General features: G+C 44.4%; 1 protein-coding gene across 2 annotated transcripts in view; it reads right to left on the reverse strand.

Moving 5' to 3' along the window:
- ARHGAP18 (Rho GTPase activating protein 18) overlaps positions 1 to 19,639 on the reverse strand; it is an 83,393-nt gene that overhangs the window by 51,888 nt on the left and 11,866 nt on the right. The window contains exon 2 of one of the 2 annotated variants that reach the window (XM_084827488.1): positions 115 to 237. In XM_084827488.1, coding sequence (XP_084683614.1) covers positions 115 to 208 — 94 coding nt within the window. In that variant the 5' untranslated portion in view covers positions 209 to 237. Of the gene's footprint in view, positions 1 to 114; positions 315 to 19,639 lie in introns of both variants that reach the window. The other variant, XM_084827487.1, reaches the window with a different exon arrangement.

Raw genomic sequence — 19,639 nt, forward strand, 5'->3', positions numbered from 1 at the left:
TTTTTTCAGTTTGTCTATACTCGTTGTACAAGATGCAAGAACTAAAAGGGTCTAAAGTCGAGGCTTCAAAACTTGATCAGAGAAATAGGTTTTATTAAGTTTAATTTTGATTACCATCAGGCTCTTTCACCACAAGTAATTCTTGATCTTCATGATTATTGCCTCTGGTTTCATTGATGTTTTCAAGCTCTTTCCAATAATCATCCATGGATAATTCATCGAGTGAATCCTGAGAACCTGAATGATGAGAAAGGGGCTTCCCTGAGGGCTTCTTAGAGTTTTCATGGTTCATTGTATATTGGCCAGATCTGCGGCTAGAAAATGTACACACCAAAAACAGAGACTTAATCTGGAGCACAGTTTACAGTGACATCAAAACCAGTAAAGAAACATAGCACTGATCATCATATGATTTTATGCCATCATAAAATTTAAATTTTACTTTTTAAATAATCATATTTTTCTATTACCCGCTTTTCCTAACCTTTTCAGCACCATTTTATGAAGTTACAATGTGGAAGGGAGGGATTCCAAGTCCTCAAAGTCTGAATTAATTTTTTAAAATATTCCCATTGGTCTTATTAATGTTCAAAGTTCCATCATCATTTGTGAAGAGGAGAGATTTTTCCCCAGTGCTGGGCAACAGTTAATTGAATCATCTAGCACTTTGCGGGTTTATTTACAGAAAAATACTTCAAATATGGATAAACTCTCCTGGGACGACTTGTGCTAGAACAAGGAAAATGAGTTCAGTGTACTGAAGTTAAGAAGTTCATCCTTGTGTTCAAATCTAAGCAGGGTTTTAGTTCATAGTGCTCCTGCTAAAGACTGTAGCTTTCTACATGAACTTTACTAATATTTGACAGAGGCAAGCGCAAGAGACAATTTAAAGCTCAACTGTCTTATTCCTAAAATCACAGGTTTCTTTATGCATTTTTAAAACATTTATTCTTCCTACTACTTAGTTTCCTGTTCCCTCAAATCTATTTGCTATTTGGACAAATTCTTGTACTTTGTTAGTTTCTTTGTATATTTAGGAAATAAGTATTACTCTTGTTATGTAGAGCCATTTCCAGAATACAATTTCAACAGTCAACATTAGTGTAATAGCTGGCCAACCCAAGCTCACAAAAAATATGCAAGCTTTCGAGATCTCCAGAGTTCTTCATCAAGTAAGATGGTACCAAAAGCAGGTTGGGGGTGTGTGGGGGGGAGGCTGATGGTGTTAACTCTGCATGGTCAAAGTTGGAAGAGGCTGCAAACATTCAAATTAGGCTCTACAAGGTGATGTGATGGTTTCAGGTGAGTCCCATTTGTTATGCTGCTATGTTGCAAGCCATCCAGAGAACAATCAAATATTTTAAAATATGGCTTTAAAGACCTTTTATTCATAATGGAGAAAGAGCAAAGCCCAATACACTCATGCAGAGTTTCTGAGTCTGTTTAGATCATTCCCATAGATCTAATATAACATGTCAACCCGTGGACAGGAGCAGCTCTATTGACTGACCCTTTAGTCTGATTCAGGACGAGAAAGAAATGTGAACTTCTTAAGACTCTTGAGCCTCACCCCTTAAGAGGCAAAACATTCACAATTGGCAAGTGTTCATTCACTTTAGAGGTTAGAAGCAATCATTACTGCAGAGTTGGGGTGTATGAAAGCCAATTTTTAAAAATGTTGATAGCATTAATCTGTGCAAATTAATCCAATAGTTGCTCAAGGGATACCAATTTCTTCTAGAGCAATTCCTGGTACTGAAAGGCAATGGGGCAACACTAATCTAGCAAGATATAATGGGTACAGGGAGAGAAGGAACCTTTGGCTGTTTGGAGATGATCACTGATCATAAAGGATATTAAGCATACAGGTATACAAATCAATTAAACCAATTGAAACCAACTGCATTACTACCATGGCTAACTCTTACAATGTCATTTGGGCCCAAGAGAAACTGGAAGCTGACTAGGCTTCAGATATTATGGTGAATATATGCCTAGTTCATGACATAGGGCCATGACCAACCCAAGAGATCTTTCAGAGGCAAAGGACAAGATGGCTCCCTGCACCCTCCCACCACCCCCAATTCCATGTACAAAAGCCAACCAGACAGGCACCTGAATCTTACTTCAGCACTAGCCATAGAAAAAGCATCCTCCACCACACCTGAAAACAGGAGGCTAGCTTAGTGGGCGAAAAGCAGGCTGTGTGACACTCACAGCAGTGCCTTCCGACACCTTACTGCTACCCCAGCATGTGACACCCAAGGCAGTTGCCTCACGCTCCGGCATAGGGCTAAAAACAAAACATCGAGTATACCTTTTCTAACTTGATTCTGTTAGAACCAGAAGAGACTGTAGATTGAACTTAATTGTTACAAACCCTTTTTCAGAAATAAAATAATGCACTATAGGCTTGTTTGCCTATAGATGTCAATAATATTGTAGCCTTCATTTATGTTATAGATTAGTGTAGAAGAAATAGTGAATCACACAAAATACAGTGAGTTATATAATCATTTGTCTATAAATTGGGCTTTACTATGGCAGTAACAGAAAAAAGAAACTGAAAACCAATGTAACTGACTCAATACATAAATGTATCTATTATCAATGGAAATAAACAAAGTCTTCAGACTTCATCAAAGTCTGAAGAGAATCAGCAAACGTCATGAATTAATGACCTATAAAATATTTAAGTTATATTTGTTTAAACAGTGATATCCTCGGTAAATGTTTAGCCACTGCACCCCCATATTTCTGCCTTCGTACTCCCATTACTATGAATCAAAATCCTTTTGAAGATGACTCTGACAGAGAATACAACTCTTCATCGGGCCAAAACAATATACATCTATCAGGATACTGTACTGGCCCCAGGCCTGTAACCATGTCACCTGTAGTTTTAGAGGGGCCTAGAGGTCCATAATGCTTTGCTTAGGTTCATTATTGATGCAATTTCCTTGCTAGTGGGCTTCTGAGCATGTGAAATGAGTCAAAGGTCAATAGTGCGGCCTCAGCACATTCCATGCTAATGAAAGCTAGTATCTTATCAGGGCCTAGGATGTTCCTGAGAAGTGAGTAAGGATGTCAGAGAATTCCGCTACGGATCTCGGTGAGGCCAAATGCCTGTGCATTCGGCCCCCCAAAGTCCATGGCAGAACAAAGCCCCCGCCCCCTCAACCCACGAAAGGCGCATGGGACGGAGCCCCCAACCCCCGAAAGGCACGCGAAACAGAGCACTTACCTGCTGCCGTCCACGCTGATTTTCGAATGGCGGCCACCCTGCGGCTGCCATTCACTTCTTCATCCTAGCCATGATAGGCTACGTAAATACTTACGTAGCCTATCACGGCTAATGCAGGGACACCTTTTGAATCCCTGCGGAGGCCGTGATAGGCTACGTAAGTATTTACGTAGCCTATCACGGCAAGGTAAAACAAACAAACAAACCGTGTACGCAAATGGTGGCAGCTACGGCGGCCACCATTTGTGTTCCCTTTTTTTCCGCAGTTTTAGCTTACGTAAATATTTACGTAAGCTATAACGGTGAAAAAAAAGGGGAACACAAATAGCATAGTGGGCGCTATTTGCATTCTTTTATTTTTCGCCGTAATAGTCTATGTAAATATTTACGTAGGCTAGAATGACGAAAAATAAAGGAACGCAAATAGCGCCCACTATGCTATTTGCGTTCCCCTTTTTTTTTCGCCACCATAGCTTACATAAATATTTACATAGGCTAAAACAGCGAAAAAAAGGAACGCAAATGGCGGCTGCTGTGGCCGCCACCATTTGCGTACGCTTTTTTTTTTTTTACTTTGCTGTGATAGGCTACGTAAATATTTACGTAGCCTATCACGGTTAAATACAGGGACGCAAACGGCGGTGGCTGCAGCAGCCACCATTTGCGTCCCTGCTGCCCAGCGGCCAGATGTCCAGCTGCAGGCGGAACCGGCCAGCGGCTCTGCAGAATCCCTGCAGAGCGGAGCCGGCCGGGCAGGATTCCGGGGGGATGGACGGAGCACCTCCCCCCCCAACGCGAAGCAGATCCACGAAACGTTAAGTGACTTTCATACATCCCTAGAAATGAGGCTATATTTATGCTGAGTCACAGGTGGCTGTGCTAGGAAAGTTCTGATTGTTTTCCTTCTGAACAAGCACTGTTAGTCTAAGCTGGGAAAGTTGCAGATGAATGCTAATTAACACTTGCTGCTGTCATGCTGCCTAACTGCTGACATGTATGGTATAAAACCCATTTTACCCCATGGCTCTGGGTTCAGAGAAGCTGTCTGATCCAACCATTGGGTACGCCTGTGTGCTGTAAGTACTCAATAAAGGCTCCTTGTAAGCAAACCTAGGTCTGGCTTATCATTATCTCGGCACCTCCAAACCTTATCAGCCCAACGGCTGAGGCATATAGATACACATTACACATCTCAGAATAACTGCACAGACTTCCTTTGCTCTTCTTGCTACTTAGGTGGAATGTATAGAGGAGAACCATTCTGAGCAGACAAAAGGCAGGAGGAGAAAGGGTTTAAAGTCCTCCCCCTCTCTGCTGTTCCACTGATCCCAATTGTAGACTTAAATGCTGCTTTTTAGTTAAAAAGCAAAACACTGGAAGGCTACTGACAAGTCTCCAGGATACGATCAAACTGGCACGTAGGGCCAAACTATACAGGCTGTTAGTTATGTGGTTTGCTCTTGAGTGCACAAGTTTTTTTTTCAGAAATAGCCAGTGCAGAGGATCCAATCTGATCAGGACATTGGCATGGTTGTAGGGGGCTTTTTCATTTTGCCCCAGATCAGGAAAGTTTGCATGGAGGGGGACAGCTCTCCACAGGCCAGGATCCAATGCTTCCCTACTCCCAAAGCCAGGATCTTAATCCAAATCTGGTCCCCTCTGCTGGCTATTTCTGAAGGAAAAATAGTGCAATCAGGGGCAAGCCACATGATTAATGTCACATGTAGTTTACCCCTTAATCTTCTGGGGAGAAACTAGATGGGTGGAGGCCCAGCAAGACAGGACACCACAGCAACTTTCAACTAACAGTGAACAAATTTGTTAATCTGAGGTGTGAGGTGAACATTAAAGAAAATACTTTTTATATTTGCTTCTCCCTCATACAACTCCAGCACTTTCCAGACTGCAGCGGACACAACATAATCCAGAAAGGACCAAAGAGTCTGCTTGATGACCCAGAGACATCAGTTTCAGGTCAAGTTATCATAAAACTATTCACACCCAAGGATTAGTTGTGCCAAGAATCATGGTACATAAATATTCTCTGAGGCTTTCCTTTTGCATTTCCTTTTGCTTTCCTTTTGCATTTAGCTGCTAGCCACTTTTGCATAGTTGTAAGATAAACATCCCCTTCATGGATCACTGCCTTGTTGTGGCGAAGGGGCTTGCATTACTCAGTGAAGCCATAAGCTATGCCGTGCAGGGCCACCCAAGGTGGACAGGTCATGGCAGAGAGTTCTGACAAAATGTGGTCCGCTGAAGAAATGGCAACCCACTCCAGTATTCTTGCCAAGAAAACCAAATGGAACGTATCACAAGGCTAAAACAGATGACGCTGGAAGATGAGCCCCTCAGGTCGGAAGGTGTCCAATATACTACTGGGGAAGAGCAGAGGGAATTTCCAAGTAGCACCAGAAAGAGTGAAGCGGCTGGGCCAAAGCCGAAAGGACACTCAGCTGTGGATGTGTCTGGTAGTGAAAAGAAAATCTGATGCTGTGAAGAACAATATTGTTTAGGAACCTGGAATGTAAGATCAATGAATCAAGGTAGGCTGGAGGTGGTCAAACATGAGATGGCAAGAATGAACATCGACATCTTGGGAATCAGTGAACTAAAATGGACAAGCATGGGCAAATTTAATTCAGGTGACCATTATATCTACTACTGTGGGCAAGAATCCCTTAGAAGAAATGGAGCAGCACTCATAGTCAATAAAAGGGTGGGAAAAGCAGTACTGGGGTACAATCTCAAAAACGACAGAATGATCTCAGTACGAATCCAAGGCAAACCATTCAACATCACAGTAATTCAAGTCTATGCCCCGACCACTGATGCCGAAGAAGCTGAGGTTGATCAGTTCTATGAAGACCTACAACACCTTCTAGAACTAACACCAAAAAAAGATGTCCTTTTCATCATAGGGAATTGGAATGCCAAAGTAGGAAGTCAAGAAATCACCGGGATAACAGGCAAGCATGGCCTTGGTGTACAAAATGAAGCAGGACAAAGGCTAATAGAGTTTTGCCAAGAGAACACACTGATCATAGCAAACACTCTTTTCCAACAGCACAAGAGGCGACTCTACACATGGACATCACCAGATGGTCAATATCGAAATCAGATTGATTATGTCCTTTGCAGCCAAAGATGGAGAAGCTCTATACAGTCAGTAAAAACAAGACCTGGAGCTGACTGTGGCTCAGATCATGAGCTTCTTGTTGCAAAATTTCGGCTGAAATTGAAGAACGTAGGGAAAACCACTAAACCATTCAGGTATGACCTAAAAATCATATCCCTTATGAATATATAGTGGAGGTGAGGAATAGATTAAGGGATTAGACCTGATAGACAGAGTGCCTGAGGAACTATGGACGGAGGTCCGTAACATTGTTCAGGAGGCAGCAACTCAATCCATCCCAAAGAAAAAGAAATGCAAGAAAGCAAAGTGGCTGTCTCAGGAGGCTTTACAAGTAGCTGAGGAAAGAAGGGAAGCAAAAAGCAAGGCAGAAAGGGGAAGATATATCCAACTGAATGCAGAATTCCAGAGAATAGCAAGGAGAGACAAGAAGGCCTTCTTAAATGAACAGTGCAAAGAAATCGAGGAAAACAATAGAATGGGAAAGACTAGAGATCTCTTCAAGAAAATCGGAGATCTCAAGGGAACGTTTTGTGCAAAGACGGGCATGATAAAGGACAAAGAAGGCAAGGACCTAACAGAAGCAGATGAGATTACGAAGAGGTGGAAAGAATACACAGAAGAACTATACAGGAAAGATCTTAATGTCCCTGATAGCCATGATAGTGCGGTCAGGATGTGAACCGAGAACTACCGGAAGTACAAGCTGGGTCTCGAAGAGGCAGAGGAACTAGAGATCAAATCGCCAACTTTCGCTGGATCATGGAGAAAGCAAGAGAATTCCAGAAAAGCGTCTATTTCTGCTTCATTGACTACGCTAAAGCCTTTGATTGTGTGGATCACCACAAACTCTGGCAAATTCTTAAAGAGATGGGAGTACCAGACCACCTTACCTGTCTCCTGAGAAACCTGTATGAGGGTCAAGAAGCAACAGTAAGAACCGGACATGGAACAACCGATTGGTTCCAAATTGGGAAAGGAGTACAACAAGGCTGCATATTGTCGTCCTGCTTATTTAACTTATATGCAGAGTACATCATGAGAAACGCCGGGTTGGATGAATCACAAGTCGAAATTAAGATTGCCGGGGGAATTATCAACAACCTCAGATACGCAGACGATACCACCCTAATGGCAGAAAGCGAAGAGGATCTAAAGAGCCTCTTGTTGAGGGTGAAAGAGGAGAGTGCAAAAGCTGGTTTGAAACTCAACATTAAAAAAACTAAGATCATGGCATCGGGCCCCATCACTTCCTGGCATATAGAAGGGGAAGAAATGGAAGCAGTGACAGATTTTACTTTCTTGGGCTCCAAGATCACCGCAGATGGTGACTGTAGCCATGAAATTAAAAGACGCTTGCTCTTTGGGAGGAAAGCTATGGCAAACCTAGACAGCATAGTAAGAAGCAGAGACATCACCTTGCCAACAAAGGTTTGTATAATCAAAGCTATGGTTTTCCCAGTAGTAATGTATGGCTGTGAGAGATGGACTATAAGGAAGGCTGAGCGCTGAAGAATTGATGCTTTTGAACTGTGGTGCTGGAGAAGACACTTATGAGTCCCCTGGACTGCAAGGAGGTCAAATCAGTCAATCCTAAAGGAAATCAACCCTGAGTGCTCATTGGAAGGACAGATACTGAAGCTGAAGCTCAAATATTTTGGCCACCTAATGAGAAGAAAAAAGTCACTGGAAAAGACCCTGATGCTGGGAAAGATTGAAGGCAAAAGGAGAAGGAGACGGCAGAGGATGAGATGGCTAGATAGCATCACGATGCAATGAATATGGACTTCAGCACGCTCCAGGAGAGAGTGGAGGACAGGAAGGCCTGGCGTGCTATGGTCCATGGGGTCACGAAGAGTCGGACACAACTTAAGGACTGAACAACAACAACAGCAACAAAAACAACAACATAAACATAACCCTTCACAGAGTCCTGAGTGCTTGATATAGTCATGATAAGAAGTCACGTTTCTTCCCTTCCTGTTGTGGGGTTCAAGTCCAATATTACAGAAGCACTGTGCCACCATGGTCTTTCAGTACGTTTACTCATAGTTCTCACCTGAGCTGTTTCACCCAATTATTTTAATATAGAACTCTTGTACCTAAAAGCAGTGCAATGTTCTTGTTCAAGAGTTTCATCTGCTACAGAAGATCTGTACCCCTTTACGTACTGCTGCTATGTTATCTCCATTAGAACTTCTAGAGGTATGCCACGTGAACCCCAGAGGAAAAAAGAAATAAGAGTTTGTACAGCCATAGTGCTTGGCAAGCAAAACTAGCTATTTGCTGCTCTTTCCCCAGCCACTTATACTGGTATTATTTTTAAAAGTTTACTTTATGAAATGTTCCACTGAATGTTCTCCACTCCTGAACTATGAACAAGGGATAGAATCCAAAGAGTGGATCCATTGTTAGTCCTACTTAGAGTAGCCTCATTGAAATGAATGGGATTTAAGTTAGAATAACTTTGGATACAACCCCAAGTAATTCATCCTACTGACAGAACAGGTTCCATCAGTAGAACAGTGAGGGAGCGATTCCTCTTCTCCCTGCAGTCCCCCCCTACACCCTCAAAAACTGCTCTGAAGAGTTGAGAAACCCTCTGGAGCAAATTCTGGAGGGGGGCTGCAGGTGGGGTGAACGTCTCATCACATGAGTGTAAGGCTACCTTTTGCAGCTTGGATTCCTCTGTTTATACTTTATCACAAGCATTGGTCAAGGGTTTAGAGTCGAATTCCTTGCTATGAAGATCTCTCTGTGACCTCAGACAAGTAATTATTTCAGGACTAGTGTAGGGTCTTTAAGCCTGGATAAAAGAGCTTAGGGCAAGTATAGGCAACCTTTTGGCCCTGTGGGAGCATCTGTCATTTTGGGGGGGGGGGGCTGAGGGCACATTTGTCCCAACATTTGGGATGCTCATCTGGAACCACAGACATTTATTCTGTGGATTCTCTTTTCTTGCCCTCCCCCCCCCCTTTTTGATGGATCCTCTCTTTCCTTGTCTTGGTTGAATTCTTTCTTCCCCGCAACCCTACTGTTAGGGTCAAAGCAATGTAATTCCCCCCCTCTGAGAACATATACCCTCCTTCATGCAAGTCACAATAAACCATACGTAACAGGGCCACTTAGTTATGAGAGGCATGATGCAAATTTGTTTTTCTTTGCCTTTACCAGGGATGCAAAAACTCAGACACCCAATAGCCCCTGGCATCTAAATTGGGCCTGGTCACCCAATTGCCTTAGAGATCAGATTTGCCTTCCTGTTTGGCCCATAGAAAATCTCACTGGCTTCCAAGTTTTCCTACAGCCTATTCAAATGTTAAGTGCAGATGTGTGGTATATTCCTGGATATCTTTAGCTAAGTCATCAAGGAGAAGGTTTCTCTTGCTTCGCACATGCATAGAGGTTAAAATGTGAGAGTGCTTTACAGATACAGTCATGATACAGATACGTACCTGCAGTAATGTGCGCATCTCCTCTCAGGGCCAAACCAGAGAAGGCATTAAACATCAAGCTGTCACCAAGATCAGCAGTTCCATAACTAGCTCCCCTTCATAGCGTCTAATGTATTACTTCTGTTCTGCTGTCATGATATTCTGCTTTTCTCTTACACCCACTTCACACCACTGATTGCTGCTAGTGGAGGCACACATATACAGAATGTCATGATGTTAAGAGACATGCAAAGGCAGAAGCACTAGATCCACAGCTGCTTTTAAAAAAAAAAACACAGGATCCACATATTTTGCATTCCCTTCATTGGATGCTCTTGCTGTTTTAGCAAAGTTGCACATTTTCCACAGCTATTCCTTAGTAGATGGTATCTGGGATGAGCCATTTAAGGACCACTAGTTTGCTGAATTCCAAAGTAGTATATCATATTATTTTAGATTTTTTAGCTATTCTAGGAGCATATTAACTGGGGTGGAAGGAATAATTAAATTATTAGTTTTATTGTATATACCACCCATGGATCTTAGGACAAACAGATACTGAAGATGTCAGTCTTGTTCCTGCTACTACCCTAATATTTATAATAATTTTTGTATATTTTGTTTACCTGTGTATGGAGTGAAACAACAATATATAATTTTATGGTTTTCTTCAGGGTTGATACAAGGCATGCTGCTAGACATTTGGAAAATATTTTCTCTTGGGCTTTCCCCCACCAACAACACATTTCAAAAGTTTTTCCTATATAGGAATAATGTCTATGTATGAAAACGTATGAAAACGCTAAAGCCTTTGATTGTGTGGATCACAACAAACTGTGGCAAATTCTGAAAGTGATGGGAGTACCAGACCACCTTACCTGTCTCCTGAGAAACCTGTACGAGGGTCAAGAAGCAACAGTAAGAACCAGACATGGAACAACCGATTGGTTGAAAATTGGGAAAGGAGTACGACAAGGCTGCATATTGTCACCCTGCTTATTTAACTTATATGCAGAGTACATCATGAGAAATGCCGGGTTGGATGAATCAGAGGTCGGAATTAAGATTGCTGGGAGAATTATCAACAACCTCCGATATGCAGACGATACCACCCTAATGGCAGAAAGCGAAGAGGATCTCAAGAGCCTCTTGTTGAGGGTGAAAGAGGAGAGTGCAAAAGCTGGTTTGAAACTCAACATTAAAAAAACTAAGATCATGGCATCTGGCCCCATCACTTCCTGGCATATAGAAGGGGAAGAAATAGAAGCAGTGACAGATTTTACTTTCTTGGGCTCCAAGATCACCGCAGACGGTGACTGTAGCCATGAAATTAAAAGACGCTTGCTCCTTGGGAGGAAAGCTATGGCAAACCTAGACAGCATAGTAAGAAGCAGAGACATCACCTTGCCGACAAAGGTCCGTCTAATCAAAGCTATGGTTTTCCCAGTAGTAATGTATGGCTGTGAGAGCTGGACTATAAGGAAGGCTGAGCGCCGAAGAATTGATGCTTTCGAACTGTGGTGCTGGAGAAGACTCTTACGAGTCCCCTGGACTGCAAGGAGGTCAAATCAGTCCATCCTAAAGGAAATCAACCCTGAGTGCTCATTGGAAGGACAGATAATGAAGCTGAAGCTCCAATATTTTGGCCACCTAATGCGAAGAGAAAACTCCCTGGAAAAGACCCTGATGCTGGGAAAGACTGAAGGCAAAAGGAGAAGGGGACGGCAGAGGATGAGATGGCTAGATAGCATCACGGATGCAATGAATATGAACTTGAGCACGCTCCGGGAGAGAGTGCAGGACAGGAAGGCCTGGCGTGCTATGGTCCATGGGGTCACGAAGAGTCGGACACGACTGAACGACTGAACAACAACAACAACAATGAAAACGTGCATATTCTATTTAAAGAGTACAAAAACACTGTAAAGCAGCAGCATGAGAAAACAATTAGAGAAATTTGGTAACTAAAGCATGATTCGAGGTACAACATTACATACCCGGATCTGACATTTCTCCATCTCTAAAATCAAGTATTGGTTTGGTCTCATTAAAGAAAGGCTCTGGAAGAGTACTATGCAGAAAACACAGTATATGTTTTTGCATCTCCTAATATGTGTCCCCATCAGATTTGCATCTCTTCTTGCAAATCAGGTGTGCCAGTTGAATTTGCAAATATAACACATCCTGCGTCTCGCACCACTTTAAAAATATGATGGATAGTCCATGTACATTTACAGTGCTATAATAATAAATGAATAAATATTATTCTTTTCCACAAGACCTTTCACTTATTTTTGTTTCCTGAACACACACAAAAGAAGATGGCAATGAAAATGCTCAGACTGACTGTTAAAGCTACAGAAGTAGACACTAAAAGCATTGCTTTCACATGCAATTCAAGAAAAATGCATTTTGTTTTTAAAAAAAAGATAACAGAAGCTTAGCAAAGTAATTAACCTTAAGGTTAAACTACAAAAATATGTTTTCCTCAAGTTTATTATGCTACACCAGGGTATTATTCATAATTTATAATACAATTTCTATTCTGCAATTCCTTCTCCAAACACACAGCATTAAACCAGCAATATAACCTAAAACAAAAGAACCAAAATTAAACAATACACACCACAATATAATGAGCATTACATTCGAAAGCATATTGAAAAAGACAGGTCTTCAGATGCCATGAGGAATACATCAGATCCGTAAGCCTTTGAAGGTGGATCATTTTGATTGGTCCGCCACCCTTGCAGATGGAATCATAGAATAGTAGGGTTGGAAGGGGCCTATAAGACCATCGAGTCCAACCCCCTGCTCAGTACAGGAATCCAAGTCAAAGCATCCCTGACAGGTGGCTGTCCAGCCTCATCTTGAATGCCTCCTGTATGGGAGAGCCCACTATCTCCCTAGGTAATTGGTTCCATTGTCGTATTGCTGTAACCATCAGGAAGTTTTTCCTGATGTTCAGCCTGAATCTGGCCGCCTGTAACTTGAGCCCATTATCCTATGTCCTGCACAAAGATTCTAACCAGAATCTCATCTGGTTAGATTCGGCCCAATGTTCCAACCAGTCTAGATCCTTTTGAATCTTGATCCTGTCTTCTGTGGCACTGGCTATCTCTCCTAGCTTCACGTTATCTGCAGTTTTGATAAGCAACCCCTCTATACCCTCATCCAAGTCATTTATAAAAATGTTGAACAACACAGGGCCTAGGACAGAGACCTGAGGCACTCCACCTGAGACCTCCCTGCAGGAGGATGCCAAGCCATTAACAAATAGGGATGTTGGAGAAATCCACAATGGAACCAAATGAGTTTGGGTTATAATGAATCCGGCCCATGCATTCCACAGAGGACCGGCTTTTCCCCTGTTGGGCAGATTTCACAGACCTGAGGACCATCTTTCTAACCTTTAGGAATTTCATGCACATTTCATGCAAATTTCATGCAGAAAAATATGCAAAAAATAAAAAACCTGGCCAAAAATGCACATTTCCCCCATAGGCTAAAGTGTGAAATGCTCATTTGGGGGGATTTGTGCACTTTGTGGGAATTTGTGCATTTCTGCCTGTGCAAATTTGTGCAAATTCATTGACTTAAAAAAAAATCCAATTCCATTGATGTTAGAGTCCTGGTTAATCTAAACCCTACCAGGTACTGATCTGTTGAGGACTTCTATCAATCTCCTCCACACCCAGTTCACAATCTTCCCACCCAGTCGTAAAAACAAAAGCCCAATATATGTCCAGCCTAATTGATGGGGGCACATCAGGGGCAGCTCTACCTTTAGACAGAGTGAGGCATATGCAAAACAATGGACCACATATCTCTATATAGCCAGGAGCACTAAAGGATATCACTTCAATTCCATAACCTGGGAGGATTTAGTTGAATGCCTTAGCACTATCAAATCAACAGGCATTTCATAAGTACATATGAAAGACAAGCTACCTGAATTTTTTTCTTGGCAACCCCCACATAAAAACTCTCCTCCGTAGCTTGACATATAAATATTGAACTTTATACAGGCTTGAAGTCTATATGCATGTCTTATTTCTCTACCAACAAGAGCAAATAGCATGAAAGGAATTATCTGTTGGAAGATCTACTTATTCTGTCAGAAGTTACTTCATTAAAACAAACAATAATCCCTGTCAGCCATATAAAGTGTTGTAAAGGAAGCCTAATCTTATTAATCACACTTCTTTCAGTATTGCTTCTGCAAATAGTTTCACTGCACGGTCAGGTATCAAAGGTTAAGTTAGCACAAGAAGGATAGTTTTCCTCAAAGAACACTTCTGGCCTGTGTATGCAGAAGATCTATGATTTGCCTTGCTTATACTTGTTCAGAAGCTATGGGAAGAGGATTTTTCACTCTGATAGAGCGTTCATAAGTGCCAATGCAAACAAATGAAAGTAAGTTTGCTTCTACTCATTCATTTTTGTAAATATGGCAATTCTTAAAATATTTTGGTTTAATCAAAGACTTCAGGTCATAGAAAGACAATTGGAGGTCCTAAACTTGTGCTTGGATGTCACCTCCATGACCTTTAAAGAAAAGTTTAAATTTTGTGGCTTGCAATTAAAGTACGTATTTCATACTGTGCCACAACATACAAATATTGTCAGCAGATTGAAAGATTTTGGCAGATCTCGGAGACATCCACAATGAATTCAAATGAGTTTGGATTTCTATAAATCTGACCTGCAGATTATGCAGTGGAAGGAGGGGGGAAATAAAGAGATGAGACACAGATACATAGTATAAAATGTAGGCCACATTTATTTAAAGATCTGCAAAGGGGATAACCTGTGTGAGCTTCTAACCTATGCCAGCAAGTAGCCAGGCAGTATATCAGGCGAGCCATTCTGTCCCTATTAAGTGGCATCTGGAAGATCGCCACTTCCCAAATCTCCCCATTTGGGGTTGGGAAGCCTTCCCATGCCACCATCTCCTGGAGCCATAAAACTCGGAGTGGGTGAGGTGAGTTAGCCTCAGAGGCAATCCTTATCTCCCCACTGAGTCTCATAGCCCTGAGGGGGAAGCCTCAGGCATTACCTGTCACCGCAAAGGTGCCTCAGAATGCTCACCAACTTTGCCCCCACTAAGGGTGCCCACACATACCTGCCATGGGAGAACAACAAGTCCCTGCTTAGTCACTCCCCCCATCCTCACCTGGACCAAACAACATCCAGCAGACCCTTCTGCTGATCTGACAAACATATATAATTGCCTAAATCACACAATGATTTAGGATTTTCCTCCTATAACGGGAAATCTCTGGATGCAGGATAATCCCACCTCCCTGCCTTGCCAGTCCAAGCTGTATTTTCCTATTCAGCTTCTTGCGGGCCCAACCGAGTGCCCTAGGATCAATCCCCACCCTCCAATTAACGCAAGGGATCAAACTGGACCACAAAATAACTAAACCCAACCAATGCTGCGGAATAACCTCAAAATCAGCTAAGGCCTGCAAAATGAGGGACTTACCCTGCAATAAACCTAGGTCGTTTCCCTCCAGGTGTAACAACAATACCTGTGGGATGACACGCACCAAACTTTGCTGGAATCGCGTGGACAGGAGGCGCTTCCACCACATGCCACGTCTGCTCAGCCACTGAATGGTTGCAAACCGGCTAAGTCCAACTGTGACGCACAGATTTCTGCACTAGTTGGGTGTGGAATACACAAAATTTACCCTCTTACTTTGAGTAAGCATTGTGTGTTTCAAGCCAAGAGATGCAGAAACATTTGCACAGAAATCATGTTAAAGATATCAAAAGCATTAGTGGATGTAGTAAGTAAGATGAGCTCTTGCTGATAGTTCATGATCAGCACGAACATACATGTACAACACACACAGAACTCAAGCACAGAACTCGACACCAAGTTTCTCTTTCCACCATGAGGGAAGTCAACCCTTCTGAATACATTTTACTCTTGTTTACTTTAATATAGCCCCTTCCACATCCTTAAACTGTAAGCACACATTTTGATTTGTTTGTGGATCTATGCCACAGATGGTTATAACGACATGAGCCTTATTTCCTGAGGATGAGGAAGCCATAATAATTTAAAGGAAACAGGAATATTTATTCTAGACAATACCCTAAAATAGTATCACCAAATATCTTTTTGAGATATTTTAAGGTTTTCAGCGGTGGGAACAATGGCTTTTTAGACACGGCTTCCAATACCCATCGACAGCTGGGCAATAATAATCCAGGATACAAAACTGTCTTACAAGACCTTCTATCTGGCTGTATTTGTCTGAGTGCTAAAGGATGGAGAGGAGAAAACTGAAGTTTTAATTCAAGGTTGGAGAACACCAGAAATTTGAATTCAGCCTTTATTCTTCATTGGAATATGTTCCTCTGTCCTCTACAACACGGCTTCTTCTTACAATATGCCTATGTTTGAAAATCAGTGCAAGTGTAAGACAAGAGCTTTTGATATAACTGTATGGAAAAGGATTCATGCAATGGAGTCCAAGAAGTACAATGACTTGCTTCATCATACTAGCTTCCTATCCTCTTCCTTTGGAATGGAGCTTCCCTTAAAATGCAAATAGGAGCTTCAGGGAGATTATTTGTGTCAGGACTATAGCAGGGAGGGAAATAATTAAATTTCCTCTTCCACCCTATCCCACCCCCTCACCTCATTCCATGGGCCCAAGCCTAGTCAGGCTTTCCCTCAGCTGCTATTTACATAACAAAAAATGGGAACATTTAATTGCATTCACACAATTAATGTCATGTCTTATTTGGTCCGAGCTGTGACACTTTTGAGCCTGGAATGTGTTGGCCACACCATTGTCCACCAGTTCACATCTGCAGGCTGTCTCCCCCGCCCCCGCCCCTCCCCCCCTCCCCCCCTCCCCCCCCCCACAGCAGTATTGCTATTTTCATCTGTGAAGTGTTGGAAGATAAGCAATTAGAGAACTTATATGTTTAAGAAATATAGTACAAATTTAAGTTTGTACTATACAAATAGTATAGTATTTAGTAGTATAGTACTCTCCTGCAGGAGAGGCCACTACCACCACTGGGGAAGAGGCGGGCCTGCTGCTGCTGGGCCTGCTGCTGCTGGGCCTGCTGCTGCTGGGCCTGCTGCCGCCGCCACTGCCACTGCCACCACCACCAGGCCTTCCCTGGAGACTTCTGCCTGGCAGACCGCCAGTCCCTGCAGGACCAGGCCCCCAGGTACTGAGCCAGCTGTGCTGCTCCACCTGCCCTCCCTGGAGGGGCTACATAAGCTGGCTGGCTGAGGTGGCCTAGGAGAGCCAGGGCCTGCAGGAGAGGCCACTACCACCACCGGGGAAGAGGCGGGCCTGCTGCTGCTGCTGCTGCTGCTGCTGCTGCTGCTGCTGCCGCCGCCGCCGCCGCCGCCACCACCACCACCACCACCACCACCACCACCTGGCCTTCCCTGTGGACTCCTGCCTGGCATTATTATTTTTAAGGGGATTTTTAATTGTTGTGTGTGTGTGTGTGTTTTCCTTTTCCTGGGGGATTTTGTTGTGTTTTTAGGGGTGGGTAGCCTGCCTGATAGGCGGGAGCGAGGGGGCATGTGTCCACCTGATGGAGGCAGTGGGGAGAGTGTTGGGGGCCAGAAGATACTGAGGCTGGGCGGCAGGCACTGGCGGAGTGCTAGGGGCAGGCCATGCCAGGTAAGGGGAACAAGGGAGAGATGTGTAGTATCTGTCCCCTGCTCCGGGCCTGTCCAGAGCCAAAGGATGGCTGGGGGAGGCGTGACCCCATCTTCTGGCCTTTGTTTGCTGCTCTGCAATGCCAGGTCTGTTACCCAGAAAACCTCCCTCATCCATGACATGATCCTGGATGAGGGTGCAGACCTGGCATGTATTATGGAGACCTGGCTGGCCGAGGCTGCTGCTCCATCCCTTGCAGCCATGTGTCCAGCTGGATTTTCGTATGCATAGCAGCCGAGGGCTGGGGATCGGGGAGGGGGAGTGGCTGTTATCTACCGAGAGTCCTTGGTCTTCACCAGACCCCCTCTCTGGGAGACCAAGGTTGCTGAATGCATGTACTGGAGGTTGGGCCCAAAGGGCAGTCTGGGGATTCTGCTCATGTACTGTCCACCCCGCTGCACGACTGACTCCCTGGCCGAGGTGCTTGAGGTGGTCTCTGATGTGCGTGTACAGTCCCCTAACTTACTGGTGTTGGGGGACTTCAACGTACATTCGGAGGCCATCCTCATAGGAGCACCTCGGGACTTCATGGAGACCATGGCCTCCTGGGAGCTGCACCATATTCTAACTGGGCCAACCCATGTAGCCGGTCATGCACTAGACCTTGTGTTTGTTTCTGGAGAAGCGGGGAGTGATCTGGAAGTCGGGGGTATATCCACCACCCCCTTGTCATGGTCAGATCACCATCTGGTGACGTTGGACTTCTCGGTTCCACAACCCCTCCGCAGGGGTGGAGGACCCATTAAAATGGTCCGCCCCAGGCGTCTTATGGATCCAAATGGATTCCTGAACGCGCTTGGGGATTCTCTGGGGCATGCCAACGGCCACTCGGTCGAGACCCTGGTGGGTGGCTGGAATGCCGCAATCACTGGGGCATTAGATCAGGTGGCTCCGAAACGCCCTCTCCCCCTGAACAGGGCTCGGACTGCACCATGGTTCAATCCGCGTTTACGAGCTCTGAAGCAGGAGGTGAGACGGCTAGAGCGCCGGTGGCGGAAGTCTCGCTCCAAAGACGATCAGACACGGGCTAGAGCTGTATCTTCAGCCTATCACGTGGCGGTGAAGGCAGCAAAAAAGGAATATTATGCTGCCTCCATCGCATCTGCAGAGTGCTGTCCCAGGAGGCTGTTCCAAGTGGTCCGGACCTGGTCGGTCCTGTGGCTCCGGAACTACTGGAGCATTCTAAGGCCTCCTGTGAGGCCTTGGCAAGGCACTTTGCAGATAAAATTGATCAGATTAGGTGTGTTACTCTGCACGCTGTGGATACAGTTAGTGAGCAAGAGGCGGCCTGTGGCAAACCGGTTTTGTGGGATCGGTTCCAGCTTCTTCCTCCTGATGAAGTAGATGAGGTGCTTTCATCGGTACGGCCGACCACCTGCTTACTTGATCCTTGCCCATCTTGGCTCATTATGAGCTGCAGAGAGAGACTGGGTGAGGGGATCAAGCGGTGGTGAACGCCTCCCTTGAGGAGGGAGTGATGCCATCAGCCCTCAAGGAGGCAGTGATAAGACCGCTCTTAAAGAAGCCCTCTTTGGAGCCTCAAGTTCTGAACAACTTTCGCCCAGTCTCAAATCTGCCATTTTTGGGCAAGGTGATTGAGCGGGTGGTGGCAGTGCAGTTGAGAAGGCACACTTGGAAGAAACTGATTATCTAGACCCATTTCAGTCGGGCTCCAGGCCTGGGCATGGGACAGAAACGGCCTTGGTCGCCTTGGTAGATGATATGAGGAGGGCTCTGGATAGGGGTGAATGCTCCTTCCTTGTTCTCCTCGACCTCTCAGCGGCTTTCGATACCGTTGACCACGGTATCCTCCTGGACCGCCTGGAGGGGTTGGTCATTGGGGACACTGTATTGCGGTGGTTCCGGTCCTTCCTCTCCGGCAGGTACCAGAGGGTAGCACTGGGAGAGGAGGTTTCGGACCCGTGGCCACTTACTTGTGGGGTGCCACAGGGTTCCATCCTCTCCCTGATGCTATTTAACATCTATGTGAAGCCGCTGGGGGCTGTCATCAGGAGGTTTGGGGTGCAGTGTCATCAATAAGCGGATGACACGCAGCTCTACCTCTCGTTTAAATCTTCACCAAGGTTGGCCGTAGAATCCCTGTCCAAATGTCTGG

Source organism: Heloderma suspectum, chromosome 1, assembly GCF_057233095.1.
Source record: "Heloderma suspectum isolate Gila_16-S chromosome 1, 16-S_ref, whole genome shotgun sequence".
NCBI lineage: Eukaryota > Metazoa > Chordata > Lepidosauria > Squamata > Helodermatidae > Heloderma > Heloderma suspectum.